This window comes from Lissotriton vulgaris, chromosome 9 (assembly GCF_964263255.1).
Source record: "Lissotriton vulgaris chromosome 9, aLisVul1.2, whole genome shotgun sequence".
Taxonomy (NCBI): Eukaryota; Metazoa; Chordata; class Amphibia; order Caudata; family Salamandridae; genus Lissotriton; species Lissotriton vulgaris.
The window spans coordinates 688,347,525-688,372,199 of record NC_141697.1 but is presented as its reverse complement, the minus strand read 5'-3'; the positions used below and the strand labels follow the sequence as shown (position 1 = coordinate 688,372,199).

The 24,675-nt window shown below is 46.5% G+C and overlaps 1 protein-coding gene across 1 annotated transcript in view; it reads left to right on the top strand.

Annotated features, from left to right (window-relative positions):
• The window catches only part of PPP5C (protein phosphatase 5 catalytic subunit), a 349,815-nt gene that overhangs the window by 71,697 nt on the left and 253,443 nt on the right, over nt 1-24,675 (top strand). The window contains exon 2 of the mRNA XM_086938408.1: nt 8,130-8,371. Within this exon, the coding sequence (XP_086794534.1) occupies nt 8,130-8,371 (242 nt within the window). The remainder of the gene's footprint in view (nt 1-8,129; nt 8,372-24,675) is intronic.

Below are 24,675 nucleotides of genomic sequence, written 5' to 3'. Positions count from 1 at the left end.
TCCTTGGGGTTTAAACCTACCTTGGCAATACTCATATCTAAGACTCTTTGGAACTGAAACCTGGTCAGAGGGGTACCATCCGCATGCATTAGCAATGCTCCCCTCGCCTCACCTGCTCGTTGCTTGATTAACGCTTCTACATGTGACACCGGGCAGCACGGGTTATTAAGTGCCTGATGTAGTACTAAACTCTCCGCCCTGGCCTGATCAGTCTTGGATTTCCGGATGGTGACCCGCATTGTGTCACCCCGTATACTGGTATCTCTCAGCTGAAGGCCTCCTATCGTGTCGAGTTTGTTGCAAGCAACTAGTTCGCCTACCCGGAAAGCCCCGTAAAAGGCCAGGGAGAAGGCAACCTTGAATAATATCACCTCTCCCGAAGACCTGCATGTGTTTGGCAGGGCGAGGAATACTGCTGCCAACCGTTCTAGACCAATCGGTCTTCTGCTATCGGCGGTGTTTGCCTGTAAGCGCCGCCATCCCTTCAAAGCCTTTTGTATTATGAAGCTGTCCGTAGGATCCCTGGCTCCCCTTGCTTGTGCGAAAAAGGAAACTGCTGCCTTATGTCTGCTGGCTGTCGCCGCTGAGCGCCCCTCTTAGTGTAATGTGTCCATGTACCCATTAAAACTAGCCTCCTGATCCCATCTGTCCTCCCAATCATGTCCCAGAAATTCACAGTAAGACCTGAACGCCCCTTCGTAAGCTGTCCTGGTCCTGGGAGCTAGGCTGGCTGCCACAAGGTCATGTAGTTGGGGGCGCCAATCTGCCAAAGTGTCGATGGGAAGTGAGCTGGGGAGGCCTCTGCAGCCGGTAGGTGTTCCCTGAATACCTGCATCTTAAAGCGAGAAAGGGCGTCAGCTGCGTTATTCAAGACCCCTGTAACATGTTTGGCCCTGAAATGTACATTCAATTTCATGCAACTCAGCACAATCTCCTTTATCAGGCGCAGTATGAACTTACACAGCGCTGCCTGCTGATTGATGCATTCCACCACGGTCATGTTATCTGACCAGAAAATGACCGATCGATTAGCCAATTGCTCGGGCCATACCTTTAACGCAACCCAGATTGGGAACAGTTCCAGGAACCCAATGTTTGCTGTCAAACCGCTCTCTTCCCACCAGTTGGGCCATCTTTGGGCCACCCACTTATTGCCAAGTATGGCGCCAAACCCTACACCGCCGGTAGCGTCAGTCCATAGTCCTAACTCTGCTGAGGTCAGCATGGGAGCACCCCACAGTACTCTGCCATTGAAATCATCCAGGAATGCAATCCATATCCACTTGTCCTGGCGAACCTCGACTGACAGTCGTGTGAGATGATGCTTGTCCCGCAGGCCCTTCATGGCTTGCGCAATGGAGCGGGAAAATGGGCGTGCCATAGGTATGACCCTCAAGTCAAAATTTAGCTGCCCAACTGTCTGCTGCAACGGCTGTAAAGTGACTTTCTTTTTCAGCAAACATAGTTCAAGGGTTGCCCTGAATCTATCAATCTTTTCTTTGGGTAACCTAAAACAGCCTACCATGGAATCCAATTAAATTCCCAAGAATTCCAGACATGTCACTGGCCCTACTGTTTTACCCTGCACGAGCGGGACCCCAAAAGCACGCATGAGCACGCAAAATTCCTGCAATGTCTACGCGCACTCCTGTGTGCCCGCCAGACCCAGGAAAAGAAAATCATCTAGGTAATGCATGACATACTGGTGGTCCGTAGATTGTCTCAGGAAAGAGCTGAATGTCTCAAAGTAAGCACATGAGATAGAGCAACCCATGGGCATACACCTATCCATGTAGTATTTGCCTTCAAATGAAAAACCTAGCAAGTGTTGGTCTGTTGGATGCACTGGAAGTAGTCTAAACGCTGACTCAATATCTGATTTCGCCATCAGTGCCCCAGGGCCCAAAACTCTCAACATTTCAACTGCCTGGTCAAAAGACTCCTACTTCACACTACAAATGGACTCATCAATCGCATCATTCAATGATAAACCCTTAGGTGCTGACAGATTGTGTATGAGCCTATACTCGACCTTTTCTTTCTTAGGGACCACTCCTAAAGGCGAGCAAACAAAATCCTGTACAAGTATGTGTGGGAAAGGCCCCACTACTCTACCTAAGCGCGCAGTTCCTTCTCTATCTTGTTTGCCACCACCCCGGGATTGTTCTTAACTGACAACTGGTTACTACACTGCAGTGTTCCGGTATAACCCCCAGCTGGAATCCGGAAACTGTGTGTGAAACCTTCTTGGAGCATCCTTGCAGCAGTATAGTTTGGGTATCTATTCAGCCAAGGGATCATAGCAGCCACGATAATAGGAGGTGAATGCGCAATAAGGGGGTGTCCTCCGCTATTCAGGTTTTCTCCTCCCTCTGTTACCTGATGCACTACCTTTTGACCTGCATGCTGTTTCTCGGTGGGAAGGGTGCCTGAATTTACAAGTGTCCGGTGCCCTTTTGCAGGTTCGCCTATTGAAATCCCAGCAGACGCCTTTCCCACCAGTATTACCTTTGGCCTTATTGGCCATTTCCCCGCCTTGTGCTTGCCGAAAGGGCTGTTGAAAGGGCTGGTGGGTCTTGGGGGAGTAGCCTTTGTTCCAGTTTGTGCTAGTACCTGCAGATTGCCCCTTCTCAAACTGAGAATGCCAGGAAATAGTCAACTTTGTCCCAAGCTAAAGATCTGTTAAACTCCCTTGCTTTCCTGAAAGCTATGTCATATTCTTTCCAAGCGTCCCCCCCCATGATTCTCATTAAACATTGTAATCCTGCTCTGATAGCAAGCCATCTCAGCTTGCATCCCGGGGTAACGTTCGGCGGTGACTGCACTAAACACACAAAAAGCCCTGATCCAATTGATGAGCGTGTCCTCCCCCCTAAATTTGCATAACTGAGATCGCAATTCACTAGGTAACATCATCTCTTTCTGTGATTTAGCATATTCCCATTCCGTGTTGTCAATCGGCAATGAGAAAATATTAATATATTTATCTGCCCAAATCAATTCCTTCACACTTTGAGATACATGCTGCGCCAAACTCTCACCCCTGGAGTGAATTGCGCCTTCGCCCAGTATCGGCAGGGCAACCTCCTTACCACTTTCGGCGGGTTGCGTTGGTTCCACGGTTTTGACTGCTCCCCCACCGTTCGCTGGACCTGTTTGGGGAGAAATCGGTGCGCTCGGCGTGCTGCTTTCGCCCCTAGCCAACATGATTTGTGCAACCATTCTCTGTGCCTCTGCACTAGGGTCAGCTGCCGTAGGTAACATTCCCCCAATCGCCAACCATGGAAGCACTGCAGCTATCTGTGCCGCTAATTCTGGTGGCACCTGACCCGCCCCAGGTGATAGGCTTGCTGGAAGTACGGGCGGGACAATAATGGGGACTGGGTTACTCGGTGGCGCGACCGGCAGAGGGACAATGACAATGACAGGGACTGGGTTGATGGGTGGCATGACTGGAACTATTGGCACGCTCACTGGAATTTGCGGAGCGGGCATGGGTGACCCAGGTGCCACAGGCGCTCTCATCGGTACCGGCCTCGGGGACCCCCACCCACAATGGGCTTGGGAGGGCGACAACTACCCTTCCTAGTTCTGCTACGTTTCGGCGGTGTCACGAAATCACCCCTTGGTTTGGGCGATACTATGGTCCGTTTAGGCCTTCCCGTTGGTCCTGTCTGTGTCTCAACCTTCGCATCCAGCTCAGCGACAGTCCTACCCAATTTGTCCACCTTCCCCAGTCTCTTGTCCATTGCAGACATTCTGCGCATCATTGTTCGAAACATTAATTCCATGCGCGAATTCCCTGCACCCCGTCTGGCAGACATATTGCTCTTAGACCTACACTGCACAGTGCGTTCTGTTAGCTACCGGCACAATGTGCCCTGTACCTGTCCAAGTCGGAGGCTCATGAGCTGGCCGTAGGCACCACACAACTGTTACCGCACACACCAGCTAGCCTGGAGTGTTTGGGCGAGCGAACTCTAGCCCCGCGGCCCGCCAGAAGCAGTGAAATGCAGGCCTGCCCGCGTTCTCGGGATCCGCCGTCCACCGTGAGCTCCCCAGCTACCCGGTCCGCAGCGGCCCTTGTCTTTTGCTCCTAAAATGAGAAAATTGTTAAAAACCGAATTCAGGCTATTCAAAAGTGGGGAATTTTTTGTCCCAAAATGTGTAATTGCTCCCTAAATGCTTTGCATTGATATTATTAAAACGCACTGCCAGATTTAAAAAGCAAAACTTAGCTCCCCACTGATCCCTTAATCAAAAAGGCTGCCACTGGAATGTCGCACACAGTATGCTAATGCAAAACAATCTGTTGTACCAACAATATAGTGTAAAACTTGGCCTGATTCAGAAGGTATGCTAATGCAAAACAAGCTGTTGTAGAAAGAAAATACTGCTGTCTTATAAACTGTTTTATAAAGTGCCAAATTGACCTGAATCAGCTATCAAGGTGTTTGCCTTGGCCCCAACACAGTTCACTTTGTTAAGTACAGTGAGATTAAGTGATTTGCCCGGAATCCCGCCTTAAAACAGTTGTGAATAATGCACACTCGACTTGCATCAGCTATCTGGAATTCAATGATAGAGAACACCTTCAATTTATTAAGCACAGTAAGTTTAAGTGATTTGCCCAGAAACACACTTTCCCCACACCTGTCCTTGTTACAAATTCCCTTTAAACGTTTTTATGTAATATACAGGTCTGCCCCCGCCTAAATACACAGCAATTCGATCTTTGCTAGTAGTAAACCCAGCACCGGTCTCCCATTCACTTGCTGCCCGGGCCAACCCTGCTTCGCAAAGCCCCTATTGCCGTGTCACTCGGGAGTATGCCTCGCAGATTCCAGCCGCTCTGTTGGGCCAGTCCTGTAGCGGCCGTACCGCAGAGCCCGCAACGTACCTTGTAAGATTAAACCTGCTTTTCTTAACCGAATGTCTAAATAAAGCCCGCTCTCTGTGCCTGCTGTTCCCACTGCACCGCTTGCTCCGGCTGTAATCCCCGATCGACAATCCTGTCCGAGACGATTGATTGTGCACGCCGACCGCCGCTGCGAAGCGAAGACCTGCCGCTCCAAACGAAAACCTGAAACACAAAACATAGAAAATTACAAGCCCCACGGCGGGGCGAGGAGTGAGCCTGGGAAGCGCGGGGCACAAAGAGGACGCTTCTCGCGCTCCCCTCTTTAACCCCCCTATGCTACGGGTCCTGCCCCCTTGACCCGGAAGAGTAAAACCGCTTCTGGGTCAACGGCGGGACCCAAGGACCAATCAGGGCGGTGAAGGGGGGCCGGGTCCAGCCATGTGTGCGCGGGGGCCGAGTGGCCCCCCCTTTCCTGAGGTATCGCAGTGCCCCCATCTTTGAAAGACTTCACACCACAATTCCTGGGGAGCCACCCCAGGTCAGTGTTTTTCCCCCACAATCAAATTGTTCCCATTTAAATCCATTGTACAAGGGACACTGCATTTATCATAACACCGTTTTCCATCCATATGCAACGTTTAATTTATTACTGTAAACAGCATGTGCGTCCAAGGTGTGATGTCGAAATTAAGCCAGCATGTATAAAATAGGTCCCTTTAATCCCAACTAGCTGCAACATGTCTAGAAAATGAAGGCTACATAAGCCAGAGGTCTTCTGCTCATTTTCATTAGCAGCATATCATTTGGAGAACTGCACCTGCTGTAATTCCTTCTAACAGTTATACTGTCCGATAAACATACTGGGTTAGAACAGACACTGACAATTAGACGTAGTGGAAAATGGCAATTTCGTTTTATATATAGGAACATGCCACAGATTTAGCCCTGTAAGTAATTAAACCTGGCAGCACGCCACATTACCGGAGTACTGGCAAACAAGGTCCATTCATAAGCAAACCGTTTACCAGAAACACACAAAATTTGGTTTTTCATTAATATTCTATTTCAGTAATTGCTTTATCTCTCGGTACTTAAAAAGAGGCAGAGGACTTTTTCTTACCCCTCCTCAATCTTTAAAGCAAGCAGGTTTTAAAAACCAGCCAAATGTAATTACTTTTAAGACGCCTACACCGAATTTTTGTGGCAATGGTTATGTAAATAAATCATCCATTCGGCGCCAGCGAAAACAGTACTCCTATGTTTTTCTTTCAAAGTATAGAAATTTTATTCGCTTGAAAAAGCGATTTTGAAGAAAATATTTTGAAAAATATGACGCAACTCGTTGCTTTCAAGTATTCTTTTATTCATAGGGTTCCCTAGTTAAAGTGAATTCAATTGTGAATGTTACGCTGTCTTTATTTTCCGGTTCTCGCATCAGGCTACTCAAAATGAAAAGCCCTGCTGCGTGTGCCGAGCCCTCGCTGATGCAGGGGACTGACTCAATGCTCCAGGGGTTCCTGTTTTGTGTAGACAATGCAGGTTTCACAATGCAAACAAAGGCATGAATTGAAAAACAATGGTCTCACGGGGGCGTCGTGCCTCCTACTGCCACCACAAGCATCTGCGAAAACAAGGGAGGGTGGAATAATAAACAGCGCCCAGTTAAAATTGGCACGGGATTTCAGGCCCCAGAAAGGTTACAAATGGCAGTAACACAGAAAACAAGCGTGTGCGCCACGCAGCAGGGGGAGGGGAGAGAGGAGGGGGCCTGCGCAATTCACTTGCTGGAGGGAGTGGCTGGAGCTGTGATAATTGATGACATATGGCGCCAGCCGCTCACTCCCGCGAGGAAATCGCCAAACGTGCATGCGTTGCAATAGAAAGCAATGCAAAGCGTACTCGTTTTTGGGGAGAAAAGCTGATCGATGACATTAGGTCTTCTCCTAATCAGAGCATGCGCGCTGCGTAGGCCAGACCTAAAAATGGCTAATCAATGTAATCTTTGCAAGTGTGACTGCCTTAAGTCACAGTGCACAGGGGTACGGGTCTGATGAACGAGTGAAGCAGAACAGGCTTTGATGTCTGGCTGCGCAAGACCCCTTCATGTGGCACAGAATCAACACAACATGATTTATAAGAAAATAAACCTAGAGCTTTGCACTAGAACTGCAGGCCATTCCGAGTGTAACAGCAGGCACGTCCTGCTCTCCTATTTTTTTCGATATTGAAAAGAAATCCTGTGTATAGCAAACACGCAATTAGCATTCACATAGCCAGGAAAAAAACATAATTGTTGGGAAAAACTCACCTTTCAAATGGTTTTTATTTTTTGTATATTTTTATGATTTTTTTTTTAGACCTAATTCCAATAAGCAATTTACAGAGGATATTTTTTTATTATTGATGTATTTATTTATATCAACAAGTAATATACTGATAAGGAATGTTGCACACTTCACAACTTAAAGCACTAGATGAATTTGGTATAAATTGCAATGTGGCAATATCTCCTGTTAAGTGAGTTATTGAATGAAGGTCAAAACCTGAAAGTACAGATATCTAAAAGCAGTAAAACACTATAATATATCTGCATCAACAGATCAATATATTTCTGAATCTGATTGCATGACCTACTGTTTAGTAATTATACATCTCTTCAATCCCTCACTGCACAGCACCCAGGATAATGTGATACATGGCTAAACATTTGTACAACCCCAAAAGAAGACCTATTGACAATACCAATGCTTGTTTTAATCCAAGTAGCTTTGCCTAGTTCATTTTTGCTCTTCTAGGTTTCTCGGTCTCCTATAGTTGTGCCGAGTACATCCTTTGACAGTTCTGAATGTGGCTAGTACTGAGTCGGATGAACTTTTGATGTGTTTGGATCTTGGATTTGGATAATCCCTCATGCCATTGAATGATTCTTGTACTCATGTTGGTGTGCCAGATAATGCCCAATATCCCAGGTTTTTAAAAAGTCTTGCTTATGATCTTGATTCTGCCCAACATGTTGTGATACAAGTGCCAGTTCAAAAGCATGCCTCAAAGGCCATAACCATTGCTTGAATGAGCTTGTTCATGCAGCCAACTATTGCCTTCCTGGAGGGCATCACACCATTCTTGTGTACCTGTCTCTCCCATGTTTGTCTGTTCCTTTTCTGCATTGTATTAGTTTGTACCTGTCTATGCACCTCCTTGCTTAACTCATGTAGGTTGTATTTCATGGTTACCATTCTGATGTATTTTTACCTTCTCTTTTTCTTAGTTAAGGATTATGAGAATGCTGTGAAGTATTATAGCGACGCCATTGAACTGAATCCTGACAATGCAGTATACTATGGAAATCGCAGCCTTGCATACTTGCGGACAGAATGCTATGGGTATGCCCTCTCCGACGCCACAAAGGCCATTGAGCTGGACAAAAAGTACATTAAAGGATACTACAGAAGGGCAACCAGTAACATGGCACTTGGCAAGTTCAAGGCAGCCCTCCGGGATTATGAGACGGTAAGTAAACAAGTTCTCTCACCCACCTACTTGCACTGACTCATGCCCGCTGTTTTGAGGGTGCCTATTCACCCAAGTATCTGGGGACCCATTTATTCCCTATTGTCATTGATCCAGCCTGCTGCCTAGAAGAGGATCCTGCTTGATGCTAGCTTTATGAACTAATGTCACTGGAACATGAGTACTGTGACATTCATTACATTTGGTGGCATTTTCATATTGCGTTTAAGTTAACTTGGAGTGTGCCTAACTACTACATAGCTTTTCAGGCCTGCACAACCTATTAACATTCTTTACTTCTGTAGTGATGCCCTCCCAACATTAACAAGATTCCACAACAGAAAAATAGGCTCACCTCAAGGAAGTAAGCCCTTGCAAGTAAGTTTTCGTCAAGCATACACCTGCACTGTTTGTAATGAGCAGAAGACCTAGGGTTGTTAGTATTATCTGCCTTCCATTGTCCTTATTAGCCTCAACCTTCTAAGCACTGCTGTTGCTGGCTATCTACTATTACATAGCCTAGGTCACAATCTCTAGTAATCTGATTTGAACCATGTGCTATTTGGTAGGTATACCCATTAAATATTTTTACCATTGTACCAGGGTATTTAATAATGTATTCACACGCTCCCCACAGGATCATACACAAAGGTTGGTGAATTTAGTTCTATTGTTAAGTTTTAGGTAGATTCATCCATTTTTGGTGTGTTTTCTATGAAGAAAGAACTGAATGAAGACATTGTCATCAAGCACAATACTTTGTCCCTGTCTTTGGTACGTTTTTACTTCCTGAATTAGTTAAAATGAGTATACCTTGATTCTCACTAGTGCCTCTCATGCCTTCTTGTATGATCTACATGTTCAGACTCCCTGACACTTGTAATGGTGTCAAATAAGTAGTAGCAATCCTATCACTGTGCACATACCTGAATCCATTTTCAATGGGGGATGATCAATGTTCTATGCACCACTTAAATAAAAGTGCCATAGCTTTGTTAATGGACACCAAACATCAACACCTATTGAGAATAACGGTGTTTAATAGCAGCAGCCCCACTTTTACTTGCATTACACTCTATAATTAATTCTATGTCAGGACTGGAGGCTTCAAATTATGCTTTTCTTCCTTCACTTAAATTTCACAGCAGCCAGTTTAAAACAATAAATCCATACCACATTTTCCAGAAACTATAGGGAAATTGGTAAAAATTAAGAATGGACAACACAGTTCATTAAGTCCCCCGGTCCAATCAGGATTCAGGATCCACCACATAGTGCCTTGTCTCTGTCCTTGTAACCCTCTTTCTTTGCTGCTCGCAGTCAAAGATAAGTGTGTTTTTCCTTCTCTCTTTATGATGCATGATTATTGTTGGTATGCTTGCTTGGGTATGCATACAAAATGAGTTGCTGGTCCGCCTTTGCGCTCCTGTGTGACTTTAGCTTTTTATTTTATTTCCTGGTTTAATTTGGCAGAGTGTTATTGCCCTCCGCTGCTAGGTGGCGCTGTCATGGCGCAAATTCTCTATGGTTTTGTGACATGGGATTTTGGAATTCCTGTCTGGTTTCTGAATCACGCGCCACTTATCAGTGCCTCTGCCTGTCTCTGGAGAGTAACGCCCTATGAAGCATGCATTTTACACCTGGACCCTCTGTGCAAATCACACATTGTTTGCCTGTTATTGGGTTGCTTGTTATTGGATGCCCCAAGGGGGGGGGGGGGGGGGGGCTGTATTTTTCCTGGCATTGCTGCTTGCCTTTAGGGACACGCTCCTGGGTGACCTATTCAACCCTTAGATTTGTAGTGTCCAGGGAGGCTAGTGTTCCCGAGGCTTGGACCCCTACTGACTGCGGATCGGCCTGGTGTGAAATGCTGGTCCTAGGCATCTAAAAGGCAACCTACTTGGAGGCTCTGTATCTTCCCTTGATTCAGCGCTGGTTATTGTGCAGTGCGTAACAGTATGGTCTTCTACCATTACATCTGTACCACCTTTTGATGCAAACATGTCAGCGCAAGAAGAGATGCAGTAGGACGAGGATGCCTTGGCCCAGTTACCCTGGGATGATGATTTTTATGACTCTGTGCATGCATCCACTTAAAGAGCGGTATAGGAGGCTATGGCTCCCACGAAGCAGCACCTGGCACAGCAGATGGCGCCCAAATGCAGATCGTGTGCTCTAACCCCATCTGATACCACCCCAAACCCCCGTAGGTAGCCCAACTAGATGAGCAACATACCCCAATCAAACGTCCTTAGGAAGAAGTGGTGGACCACCTTTGCGTATTTGCTTGAAATGCTTCTAGCCCAAAACCAGTCTCTTTCTGTGCCCACTGACGCCGGGCCCCGGCCGAAGGGACCTCTACCCTCGGTTCCGTCTGATGGGGACACCAACGAGGAGACCTGTCCTTCTAGATCTTGACGCCCTTCCACTAAACCATTGCCGCCCGAGGTGATGGATGATGGCTCTGACATGCCAGGCCCAGAACACATCCTTCATCCTCGTCCAATTGTACACTTTCTTCAAAGGTTGCAAATCATATGGCAAGTAGGAGTCGCACCCCCATGGGGAAGGAGGCACTTTGTTGCCTCTGGACAGAATGTCCGCACCCCCCTCTTGACGGCAAGGTGGTTAACACCCCAGGATGGCCACCTTCCTCGATTTTATTAACGATCACAAGAAGGATAAACTCTTGGATGCCCTGGGCCCTATCACTATGATCCTTGACATGCCAAAGCATCTGGTGTTCTTATTTCCCCAGAGGCCCTCTCTAGTTGGGCCCAGCGTGCAGTTGTGTTCCTCAGTAACGCTAACTGTGTGCTCTCTACTGAGCAGAGCCGCTAGTTTCTCATCCAGGTTGAACCTAAATTGGGGTATTTGGCAGATTCTGAAGTCGGGGCGGTGGCCCAGGGGGAATTTTTGGGGAGCCTTTTCATTTTTTTAAAAGGCCACTTTTCTGTTAAGCTGGTCTTCTCCTCCCGGGTTTTCTGTGGGGCAGGTTGAAGTAGGGGAAACTCGACCGGCCAGTCTTTCCAAAACTCCAGAGGGCAAGGCTCCAGGTGCGGGCAGTTCCAGGATCAAGTCCACTATGGTACTTTCTACCCTACCCGTGGAAGGTGCTCAAGAGGCCTTGGTTTCAGAGGTGCCAATGCTGCCTCAAATTCCGGGAAGTGTATCTACCTCTTCCCTCTAACAAGTGAGGGGTCGCCTAGCCAATTTTGCGCATGTGTGGGGGACAATCACAAGCAATACTTGGGTTTTGCCGACTGTGCAGGGCTTCCACATGGTTCTGCATGCTTTTTAATGGCAGGAGACCCGGCCCAGGCCTATCCAGTTTTCAAGACCCGAAGCAGACTTGGTGGATGAAGAGGTTACCTCACTCTTAGAGAAAGGAGCTATTTGTTTTACACCTCTTAACCTGCAGGTTTTTGTAAACAATATGTCCTTAGTGGGCAAAGCAGATGGGGGTAAGCGTCCAGTGTTGAACCTACATGAGTTCAACTAATGGCTGGTTTATGGAGGGGATTCATCTCCTTAGGGATGTTCTGTGATGAGCGGATTAGATGGTCAGTTTGGATTTAAACGATGCGTATCTTGCTATCCCAATCTTTCCTCCTCATAGGATGTTCCTGCAGTTTCTCTGGTGTCAACAGGTCTCCCATTTCATGACTCTGCCTTTCAGTCTGTCTTTCTCTTCTTGGTGCATCACGAAGGTGCTCAAACCGGTTGTGGAGTACCTTCTAGAGAGGGGGATTTTTCCTTATTGTGCATCGCAAAAATGTTCTTCTTTTGGCTCAAGTTCCCCAGCAGTTGATGCAACATTTACGAGCGGTCGACCTGTTGGAGAGTCTCTGCTTTTTCATCAGCGCCAAAAAGTCTCTAATGATACCTTCTTGAAAGGCAACTTTCCTGGGTTTCTTTATAGACTCTACAAAGGCCAGTCTCTGCCTTCTTTCTCGGAATATCCGACATGAACTGTGCAGGACATTAGCCAAACAGAGGGTGCCCCACCGACAGAACACCCGGCTAATAGGACTTCAGTTAGTCTCTATCAGGCCATCTTCCCGGACCCATTACATTATCAGGCATCGAAGCGATTGAAGACCATGCACCTGCAAAGAGGCCTCCCTTATGCTTATTCTGTAGTCGTGTCCGACAAAGCGCGGTAAGAAATTCGCTGGTGGATCTCCCACGTGGAGGCGTGGAACGGACGAGCTACATTTGGTTCGGCTCCCGACCAGGTTATAGAATTCGACGCCAGCAGGCCAGGTTGGGGCGCTTGGTGCTGTGATTTTTCCACAGGAGGGTCTTGGTCTCCGTAAGAGCAAACGTTGCACATCAACTGCCTAGAGCTTCTGGTGGGGTCCTTTGCGGTCCAGTGCTGGACCAGGAGAAAAATTGAGACCTGTTTCCTTCTAAAGATGAACAATATTTTGGTTGTCAGGTACATAAATCACCTGGCGGAACCCGGTTGAAAGTTCTTTCAGACCTAGCGACAAATGTTTGGCAGTTCTGCTTCAACTACCAGATATCAGCAATAGCGGAATATCTCCCTGGTCGAGAGAACCAGGTGGGGTACTGGAACCCTCGCCATTTTTTGAGAATCCAGTCTTTGGAGGATACAATGGGAGGTTTTTGCTATGCTCCGGGCCTGATGGGGCCCATTTTCAGTGGATCTTTTTGCATCCAGACTGGATCATCAGTTACCCCTGTTCTTCAGTTGGAGGCTGGACCCTGTGGCAGCTGCTATAGATTAATTCCTGCAGGATTGGGGTCAGTATCAAGCCTATGCAACCCCACCATTTGCAATGGTCACAAGAGCTTCGGCTCCGATCAGGCTGCAACATGTGGCAGAGGTTCTCATCACCCCGATTTTGAATTCGCAAGTTTGGTTTTCAGTTCTTTTGGGACTTCCTTTGGATTTTCCAATCCGTCTCTCCCAGTTTCCAGACCTTCGACTCAACTCAGATCAGGGCACTGAATCAGATGATGCTGGACTGGTCCCTACGCCTGATGATGTGGAGTACTACATGAGTAGATGTTCGATCTAGGCTTTTCAGCATACGCTGGGGACCACTTGGCCATGGCCTTGTATGAACGCATGGTAAAGAGATACTGATCAGCTTGAACACAATGGTGTCGTTAGTGTGTGTGACAGGTTGTGATCCCTTGGGCACTGACTTAGTTCAGATCTTGAACTTTGACTAGTCTTGCCCATCAAGGTTTGGCCTATCGTTCCATAAATAACCTTCCATTCTGCAATATCGGAGGGACATCTCTTATTAGAGGAGACCCCGATGGGGTAGCATCATTTTGTTTTCTGACTGCTGCAAGGTATCGGATAATTTCCTCCACCAGGACCGCGCTATTCGAAGCGGTGTCATGTTCATAAGGTACTCGACCTTTTCTAATCCTGGGAACAGAATACGTTTTTTTTGCCATATAAGGAGCTTTTGGCGAAGATAGCCATGCTTCTCTGTTTGGTATAGTGTAGAAGTATTTTGGATGTTAGAGACCTAGATCTCACAGGAAGAGCCTTTTCTCCTACGGGGGTATTGTTTAAGATTAGTCAGCAGACTAAATGTCACACTAGGGTTATTTAGTACTCCGCATTGCCGGAGTCATTTAAGGTATGCGTGGTGCAGTGTTTAAAAGTATATGAGGCGATGTCAGTGGATTTTAGGCCTCTGGAGAGCGGCCGCTCCTGATGGCCCTTTGGAAAACTCATACGGCGGGTTAGTCTCCTACTATTGCACGTTGGGTGCCTTGGGTCATGCAGGAAGCGGGCATTTATCTTCAGATTTTTGGGGCCCAATGCGCCAGAGGGACAATGGCTTCCAAGGCCTTCAGTCTAGGCGCAAGACTAGAAGACATTATGAATGCAGATGATTGGTCTTCAGATTCTACCTTCAAGAGGTTCGACTTTAAGCTCATCCTTAATATGGTTAATTTGGCGCTAAGCAAGCTTTAAACTAGCATAATCTGTAGCCTCTGGTCCTGCCATAGAATGAAAAATGTACTAGCCAATATAACGGAAAGTTTCAATTCTGTTAAGGACTTGGAGGCGAGGATTATCCCACCCGCTTCTGCAATTCCCGTCCAGTGATTAGTAAGTAGTGTGCTTCTGTTTGAGTTTTTCGCATGTGCTCCTAATTTCACTCTTGTTCCTGGAGGGGACACTGGAAAGCAAGATACATAGGAAAAGACTAATGGCATGATGCACGCAATGGAAGAGGGTGAGGACAGAGACAAGGGACTATGTGGAGGATCCCGACTCCTGATTAGACCATGGGACTTGGTGAACTGTGTTGTCCGCTCTTTACTTTTACCAATTTCCATGTGGATTCTGGGAAATGTGGTTTGGTTGTACTGTTTTAAAATGGCTGTTGTGAAATTAAAGTTAAGGAAGAAAAGCATAATCCTCGCCTCTGAGTCCTTAATAGAATTGAAACTTTCCATTACGTTAGCTCGGAAATTTTCCATTCTATACATATATTTTCCTTAAGTATTTGTTGCAGGCTACCAATATCATATGTCTATTGCCAAATCCAGCTTACAAGTTTATCTGATATCTTTGAATTAGCAAATAAGATTTTCTAAACAATTTTGAATGGCAAAATGTGTATTTTCCAGGTCATGTCTGTAAATGGATTGCATTCAGATGAGTGGCTCAATCCTTTGATTTTACTTTCATCTGCTGGTACAGATGCTATACTTATTTGATCTGTAATATACATGTCACACAAGTTCCACATCTTAGCTGGGATCAGAAAGATAACAAACACAAATAGGATTCCAATTGTATGTTTGTTGTTGTTTTGTTTTACAGCCATGCAGCTGAGGCTTCCAGTTCAGTCTACTGCACTAAATTCTCCTTATCATTGCTGCCTGGCGTGTCTGATCACTACTATTTTCCAAACTCTACTGCATTCCTTAGGACGGAACGAGTACTCACTCGTCCGACGTAACAGACCCCCATTGCGGTGGAACCTGTTTTCCTCTCCAGTCTTAATCCGCATTTCCAAGACCGGCCCTCGAGCTTCATTTTGGACCCGGTTAGCATTCGCCTACTTTTAAAACGGTCCCCACATGCCTCAACCACCTTAATTTGGCCGGCAGGACCTTTTTCCCATTAAAAATATTAATCGGTCCATATAAAGTTGCTTTTATTAAATTGACGACCGTGTCAATTTTCTTGACACTAAGGCATATAATTACAAGTCCTGATGATGATCCCATACTAACAGGGATTGAAACGTCATCGACATTTTACACTTGATGATTTCTTACACTGTATTGAAAAGATCACGCAAAGTGTATTTTTACCATCGTCTGTCAAAGATTTAAGCATTTACAGACTGCCCTGTTCCTCTTTTGTTTGCCTTATATGTATGTCATATGTGATAGTAGGACACAGGCTGTGTCCAGCTTGGCAATTGTTTTTCATCTCTCCTGTCACATATATATAAATATTTATACTATTAAATCCTGTCCAGCTGGACAGTAAAAATATAGATTTCAATTTTGGTCTATATACATTTCGACTGATATATTTTTTGTTAATGTTTGGGACCACTGTCTTTTGAAGCATTCCTTAGGGCAGCAGACCTCGCGGCTACATGACTGCTTTCATGAACTCCAGTTTTCCAAGACAAAGATCGGTCTATCGATCTGCAGTTCAGGCACTGGCCTGGGCCCTACTGGATCCTGTGTGTCTCTAGTCACCCCATGATGTTCAGAGTGCTTTCTTGATGTGCTTTGTTTAAATTCACCCCCATGCAAGCAGAATGCAGGTTATAGTTCAGTTAGGGAGTGTAAATAGAAGCAGATTCTTTACCCTTGTGGTGAGAGTTAGTTTTGTGCGCATAAATAGAGTTCAGCAGCTTGGAATTACTATCAGTTAGCTAAACCAAATTGTTGGCATTTGCAGGGGTTTAAAGTGAAAAGCCTTTTTCTGTGTTTTTATTTTGTTATAAGCTGCAACAACCCTATGTTGTAATTGGATACTGAAAATAAATTGGATCATGTTTTAATGAGTGAAGGAGTATATTAAATAATGACAACTTTTATACTTCACACTGGATCCTCGTGTGATTGCAAAAGGACTTCTAATTTTGCTTATATGTTCTTATGCTGGTCTCTCTTCAAATTTGGACGTTATGGATATACCTTACATAGAGTGCTGAGCAATATTCCTGATAGTTTTGAAGAAGACAGTAGTTTGTTTGTCTTATGTTGATGGGCGGTGCTAGTAGGTCACTGGTTTTGTGCAATCTTGAATGACTCCTGCAATCTCTCACTACTTGTGATTATGAAGATAATGTGCGGCTGTTGCTAGTGCCTCTGCCATTAGATTCTGAGTTATGTCTTGTAAATACATATCAAAATGAGAATCTGTTGGGGTGTGTGATCGGCAGACAATGAAGATGGCCACTGTCTAGGAGAGCTCTAGACCTCCTGAGGCCATAATTCGAATCCGATAACTTTATCCACACCCTAACCAAGTTACAACCAGCAGAGGGAGTGTCTGAGCCCCTCCTGCATCTACCAGGCTGACCATTGCTTTCAACCTCGCTGCCCCGACAAGATTCTGCCGTGGTGCGCGGGACGCGGCCTGTTGATACGCCGCGACCGGGGCTTAAAGTAGGGGCTCTACCCGGCGGATACACCCGCCATCGAGAGTTTGGGGGCGCCGAGAGGCAAAGTGTGCCCGAGCTGTCCCTCGATAAAGAGGCCCCCCTCGGGCTCCAAGGACCCTGCTTTCTCCTCTGCCCGCGTGACAGGACCTGCGAGGAGTTACCTCCAGAGCCCCAGGATCCAACAGGGGCCTACATCATGGTGAGTTGTGGTGGGGGCCACATGACCCAACCAGTCCACTGAAAGGGACACAAGCTGACACCGAAACCACCCGTCGTCAAACTCCACTGGAAGACCAGTAAGCAGCCCACATTGTTGGCTTCATAACGGAAACGCAGTGGCCTTCACCGGCTGGTAGGAAACCAGACAGGCCCCGTGCGCCACGAGGTAGCACAGGCATGCTGCGGTGAGTACTACCACCGGGCAGCCGGTGACCACTGGTTATAGCTGCAGAGCAGGATGCAATGGGGGGCCGTGGCCAGCGATTTACCCACCAAAAAGATTTGAGAAGTATGCTTTCTCCAAATCGGGCAAAGATCCGCACGACCATGCCAATGCTGACGCAGCAGCAACCAAAGAGTCCGCAAAAGGGACAGAGATCACGCTACAGGATATTATGATTACCCTCAACAATGTACACACATCTCTGGACTCCCGCATAGATACCGTTACCACTAAACTCACTTATCCGTGCAGACTTCAGAAACCTCAACTCCCGGGTGACGGTGGTGCAAACGAAAACAACTGGTTTAAGTAGAAACACAGCCACCCTGAAGAAGCAAATGAAACAGCTAGATATAGACAACAGAACCATGGCGGTAAAGCTCGATTATTATGAAGGTCACTCCCGACACAATAACATTCGAATTGTTGGAGTACTGGAGGGACGGGGGTGCCCTGCAGTGGACCTCTTTGTGGAGGACCTGATCAAGAACCACCTGCAGCCCAGAGGAGACTCGCAATTACTTTTCGGTTGAGCGAGCCCACCGTTTCCTCAGGGCAGATCCAGGCCAGGAGCGCCCCCTCGGCCCATACTAGCACATATTTCCAACTTTTGTGATCGAGACCTCATTCTCCAGACCGCAAGAGCGCCCCCCCGATGTGCTATCAGCAAAGCACGATCTCTCTCTTCCCAGACTACGCAGCGGCTGTGGCTAAACAGCAACAGAACTTCATAGCAGTGAAGCAGGAACTCAAGAATCGCGAACTTATATACTTTATGTTGCTCCTTGCAAAACTAGGAGTGGAGGCGTACTAGAAGACGTGGTTCTTCACCACCCTGGAGGAAGCACAGGATTGGCTGGAGGGATGGCGACCGGTCCCACACCACAGTAAGCCCGGACGAAACGCTGGTCGTGACACAACAAGATCACAATCCCTGGACCGGATGGGTGGCTCCGGAAGTCAGAGACCAGGCCCAAATAGAACTGAATAGATCTATTTGGCAACCTCCAGGGGAGGTGCTAACGCACTAGGACAAGTTCCATAGTCCGGATAAGGCACTGAGTGAAGAATCACGACGCTGCGATCCTAACCTGTATGGGGAGGGGGCTGTAAGTTCCTACAATGACCCGCCGAGGCAGTGACTTAACCAGGGTCGGTCACTAGTAGTCCCCCGCAAGACTTTGTATGGACATGGGGTTTCCAGCATCTTATTATGCTCACCTGAAGGAAGCTGGGAGGGCAATTCTGCCTACGAGAAAGCCCTGTAGGGTTATCCCGGGAGTTCTCTCTCCCCCTACGAAGGTACCAGGTAATGGGAAATAGGCACTCAGCAAAGTTGGAGAGGCGGGTAGTTCTAAAACCGTCTTGTTGAGAGGCAGGGGGGGAGGGTATGAGGGTTTCTTGAGGAAGTTCTGACTTATTTGGTTCATTTGTTTTTATATGCTCTATGGCACATCGTAGGTCCACTCATGCTGTTCATGCATTGCTGCAGAACAATTTCGACCGTATAGCGTACGTCTCAAACCCTATCCATGACTACGCCCCCTGATCCCACCACACCTGTGACACCTCACACACATCATCTACCTATTATATCCTGGAATGTTAACGGTCTCCTGGATAAGCTCAAGTGAGGACTAGTCCTAAAATATCGAAAGCGTAAGGCACCAGCAATAACCCTACTGCAAGAGACCCATTTAACAGGGATGGCTTACAAAGCACTAGACCGGTGGGGTTTCAAACTAGTGGTACACTCGGAGTTTACATCTGGGTCACGGGGGGGCCAGGAATCCTTCTAAAAAAAACAATACCTGATTGTCATCGAGCACACATACACAGACAATCAGGGCGTTTTGAGGTGCTGTTTTGTCAATGGGAAGGTTAGATGGCCAACATAGTGTCAGTCTACATCCCCCTGCGCTCCACTCTTTAGCATTCTGGGCGCTCAACGAATTCCTTCTTCAGCTCAATTTAATTATAGAAGATGATTTCAATGCTACATTGGATGATACTCTAGACCGCACTCCCCCTCGACAACAACACCGGACACACTCTACCCTAACATATTTCCTTGCCCTGGCCCTTCCGCTTTCCATGGACACAGCAGTTCTACATATTACTGGAAGAGAACTGCTTTATAAAAAAATTGTTATGCTTGCCTATGTCAGCTTCCACTATGATAACACACCAGGAATTGGGCCTGGAGTTTCTATCAGATTTAAGCAGTCTAAGAAAGTTGATGGTGTGGAGAGCAATCTGGCAGAAGAAAGAAACTAGTTTCACAAGGAATATTATTAGTGATTGTCTTCGCCTAGATGAAAGCTCACTGATCCCATGGATTAATTACGTCGTGCCAACTGCCAGGGATTTATTTAACTTAAACCTCCTTGATGATCGGGAGAGTTTTTCCGACATCCCCAAGAAAGAGCTTAAGTGTCTTTATTTGCATAAGAAAGCCCAAGCACGTAGAGACGCTACTATGCTGTTGTCTATCTCTCAGTACTACTATTCCAACAGGGGCACTTCTGGCTTTTCTAAATATTTAAAGGTAGTCACCAGACCATCCCATCGTTTTGTTCTTATTAGATTAAGACTTGGAATCGTTCACCATTTGGTGGCGTTTCCCCAAATGAAAAATCATCCCTCTACATCTTGTCCATGTGATGGGGTCACCAAACAGAGTACTGTTCACTTTTTACTTCTGTGTGATATTTATAATCAACTTCATATTGTATGAACGGTAAAATCTGCAATGAGGCTGCTGTTCTCCTTAGATAATCCTGATATCTCTTTTTTAACAGCTACGTATATCCTGAAATCTATGGCTGCTAGGAAAAGTATCGTGTTTTAATCATTCTGTTATATTTAGTTATCGAGCTGCATTATGTCTGTTACCTTTCTAACATTTTAATGATTTATTCTGTCGATTCTTAAGTGGTAATTGTATCAGAGCCTAAAACTATGAATGTATGTGTATATATTTTGCACGCTTTTATGATTGTTCTTTTTTAAATAATCGAATAAAGCTGTCAAACTGAAAGCGGAAGGCGAAATAGAAAACCCCTTGAACGTTGCACATTTACAGAGAGGTATCTCTGATTACTCCCCGGTCAGTGCTCTATACACTTGGCATACCACGGCACAGCGTCTTATATTCCCTATATACCCTGGATACCTCAAGACCCCTATGATCTGGAAAGGACTGACTGACACTACCAAACAATTGTCCTCTGGAAGGCACACAAGACAGTGCTCCGTGGGCAGGAGCTCTCACTCATAACGCACCATAAAAGAGAGAAGGTTCAGACAGTAGCGTCACTCAAACATGAGGTAGATTACCTAGAAAGGGCCCAGGAACAGGACCCCTCCGATGAGAACACTAATTTATTACACCTTAAAAAGCAAGAGTATAAAGACCATCTATGGTAGGAAGCGAAGACGTGACTCTACTACCCAGCACACTATATATGAAATCTGTGATAAGGCCGGCATGCTTTTGGCCTGGCTTGACAAGCGGGAAAAGGCAGATAGGTGGATCGCAGAACTTCAGCTCTCCACGGGCGAAACCACACAGAATCCCCAAGGCATAGTAGACCTCCTAGCGCATCACTACGAACAGGTTTACACTTCTGCACTCCTCAAAATAACACAAGAGGATGCGGAGGAGTTCCTCTGTGATATCAAACTTCCAAAGCCCACAGAAAAGGAGTCTCAATTATTAGAGGCAGAGCTCTCAACCGAAGAAATTATGACTGCGATTGGTAAACTGTAGTCGGGAAAGGCATTGAGCCCAGATGGTATTCCCATAGTGGTACAAACGTAACACAACGACACTCACACTGTATCTCTTAGCTATGTACGAGGCCAGCTTGGACGGGGGGGGGTGAACTTCCCCGAGATCGAAGGACGGTAACAATAGTGGCAATCCACAAACCCGGCAAACCCGCGCAGGAGTGTACCTCCTACAGGCCCATATCTCTGATTAACACTGAGGCCAAGATATTGACCAAGACCCTGGCCAATAGACTCCCGCCGCACCTAGCAACGTTAATACATCTGGATCAATCCCGGTTTATGCCTGGGAGGAATACGGCCTTAAAGTTGAGATGCCTCCATAACGTTTTGGTCAGAAAGCAGTACATTGAAGAAGATGCCATTGTGCTGTCCTTGGACGCATGAATTGCCTTTGACATGGTCGAGTGGCCCTTTCTCTTAGCTGTTCTCATGAAATTAGGGTTCGGACCAAAATTCTATTCCTGGGTAAGGCTGCTGTACACTATTCCACTGGCCCATGTAGTGGCCAATGGGCATATATCCAGAGAGTTCCCACTGCACCAAGGCTCAAGACGGGGCTGTCCGTTGTCCCCACTTCTCTTCGCCCTCGTAATGGAGCCTCTGGTGGCCTGGGTGTGACAGGACCCTGTCATCCTCGGGCTTTGATGGACTGAGGGATGTGAGGGTCGAATATCCGTATATGTGTACGATGTCCTCCTATATATGGCCTCTCCCGGATGCTACAACAAAAAGGAGGGGGAAAGTAGGGATCGGTTGTGATCCAGAGGGCTGAGATTACCACTCAAGAGATGAGTGGAAGGTCCAGCCACAGTCGGATCCCTGGACAAAGAGGCCAACAAAAAGACTGGGCTGTTCCTGGGGGGGGAGGCTAAGAAGTTCATTTAGGTGCAGGGGGCAGTGCTCATTAGAGAACTAACCCAGGGTATCCATTGTGTTGGATATAATGGCCTCACACACCCTTGCGAGTGTCATGCTTCATCATAGGCAATGCTCCTCGTTGGGTAGGCGGTGCAATTCAAAACTTGTATGGAGTTCCTTGAGAATGCCTCAAAAGTATAGGTTCCAAGTATCATTTCTCATTACGGATATGCACATAGGGGGGCTGCCTACGTTCTCCTATAAAGGCAGAGCACATGGGCCCCCGGTATGAGTCTCTAGAATTAATGAACAGATAACCATAGAATACCGTGCAGGGTGTGGCTGATAAATTAGCCAAAGTGCTGAAGAAAGGCCTAGTTTTCATGTAAAAGTGGAAAATATGATTCTTTTGCTGCAACACAACACTGCATTTGGGAAATCAATGCTTCTTCGTATCAGCTTGGGTGGTTAAATAAAAGATATTTTCACATGCATTCTTCAGTAACTGCAGTTAATCCCAGATTTGTAATGGCATATTACGACACCACAGAATGTAGTGTGTATATGAAAATACTTCTAGGTGATGGGGCGTTGCTTAGACGGCGAGATGGATGGCAGCTTTAACCTACTGCTCACTCCTACGCGGAACATGTAATGGTGGTCCCCAAGTTGCCAAATGGACTGCTGGTGACACAATCCTGTAGGGGAACACCAGGGACACCTATAGAGCCCGTGGAGCAGGTGATGGAACGGCTCTACTCTCCTGAAATCAGGGTAATTTTACAGTCTGCCGGCATGTGCTGTGATTGCCCACAAAATGGCCGGCGGGCTCAAGGTCAGCCAGGCTTAACGGAGAAGACGGTAGGAGCCGCATAGCTGTGCTTTCACTTATCCAGTTACAACCACGGTCTGCTCCCTGAAACACCTTTTAGCTAGTTTTTCTCCTTGGGGGAATGCCAAGAATTCAGCTTCTTACTACGAACGTGTTTTAACGCCAAGATTGCCCTAACCTAACTTGCCTGACTCTAAAATGGAGGCGCACTAGAAGGTGTAAATTTGGGAGGCTCGCCCTGGCGAAGCTACTTCTACTCTACCTTTACTCCTACATTTCTACAATTTTTCCACTTCACTTAGCACTCTTAAGGCATGGCATTATAAGTCAATCATAGTGACTTTTGTGTGACACAGGTGTGCCTCATTCACGGCTCATGAGTGGCACATAATTGGCATACAACTTGGTGTTACGTAAATGGCACTTCAAGAATGGTATACCATAATTATTGACACCGGCTCTGGAATTTCATGAATATGTTTAACCACTTCTACTGTTTTGAGGGCTCTCGGTGTTCTGGAGTCTGGTTGAACTGAACACCAGGGCTCAGGAACACAGTCTTTGTCCCTTACATGTACTCACCTCGTTGAAAGGATACCTCAGTCATTAACCCTTCTAGATGCGCTGTCATGAGGACAGGTAGTCCTAATGCCACTGGCTGCGACAGCGCCCTGCGACGCAGTGTGAGTTATAGCTCCCTAAGAGAGTCCTAATATTGAGGATACGCCCCCACATCTGTTTCGTCTGCACTCTATACCAACTGTAATGGGCTATGAAGTAGAGGTTTGGATCCAGAGCTTCATCCTATGTAAGGTTGGCAGCAGCTTTAGGCCTTATCTCAAGAGGTCTGACAATGGCTGAAAAAACGCTAAAATGAACTTTAAACACTCAAAGGCAGAGCCCCCATTCTCAGTCTCTCCAATTAAGTAGAAAGCGGATATAAACAGTACTATAGACATGATCTTAAAGAAGCTAGCTGAAGTACAGGATCTTGCTAAATGCACAAAATCCAACACGGATTCTATAATTTTGCACCATAAGATCGCAGTGGCGCACCATAGGCCCCTTCAGCCCCCGAACACCAGGGGTCCCCTCAGCGCAGTACTCTGCTGAGCGAGTTCCTGACTGAGTTGGGCGGAGGGGACCCTCCATGTACTTTTCTGGGTGGGGGGCCCTCAAGTTTCGTTAGGCTAATGAAAATAGGACATAAGCACTATTAACAATAATGTGGCTGAAGCAGAGCACCAGATAAGCATGGTGGAGGACATGGCTGTCAAATCAAACAAGAACATTGAGGCTAGAGTCATCCTCGAAATCACTCAACAGGGACATGGCAGAATTGGAGGATAGAAAACGAAGAGGAACGTATGGATTTTTGGCATCTCTGATGGGACGCAGGAGTCAGTGGATTTTTTTATCTCCTTTCTGAAAACATGCTTGTCCCACTCAACAGGCCTGTCTTTCAATAAAGGCTTTGCACTAGAGGGAGCTAACAGAGTCCCTTCATTTAAACCATCAAACAAATCCATTACCAGGCAGATTATCTGTAGACCTCTACGTTACCAGCTTTCATGGATGATGTTGAGCTACATGCATGAGAACAATCACATTATGTGGAATGGCCACAAAATATACATCTCACAGGACTACTCTAAGCAGACTGTGGACGTCAGAAAGAGTTTACTTGGCACTTCGAGCCAGGCTTCAGAACTCACTTTTTTTTTCTCCGGAGTTTTATATA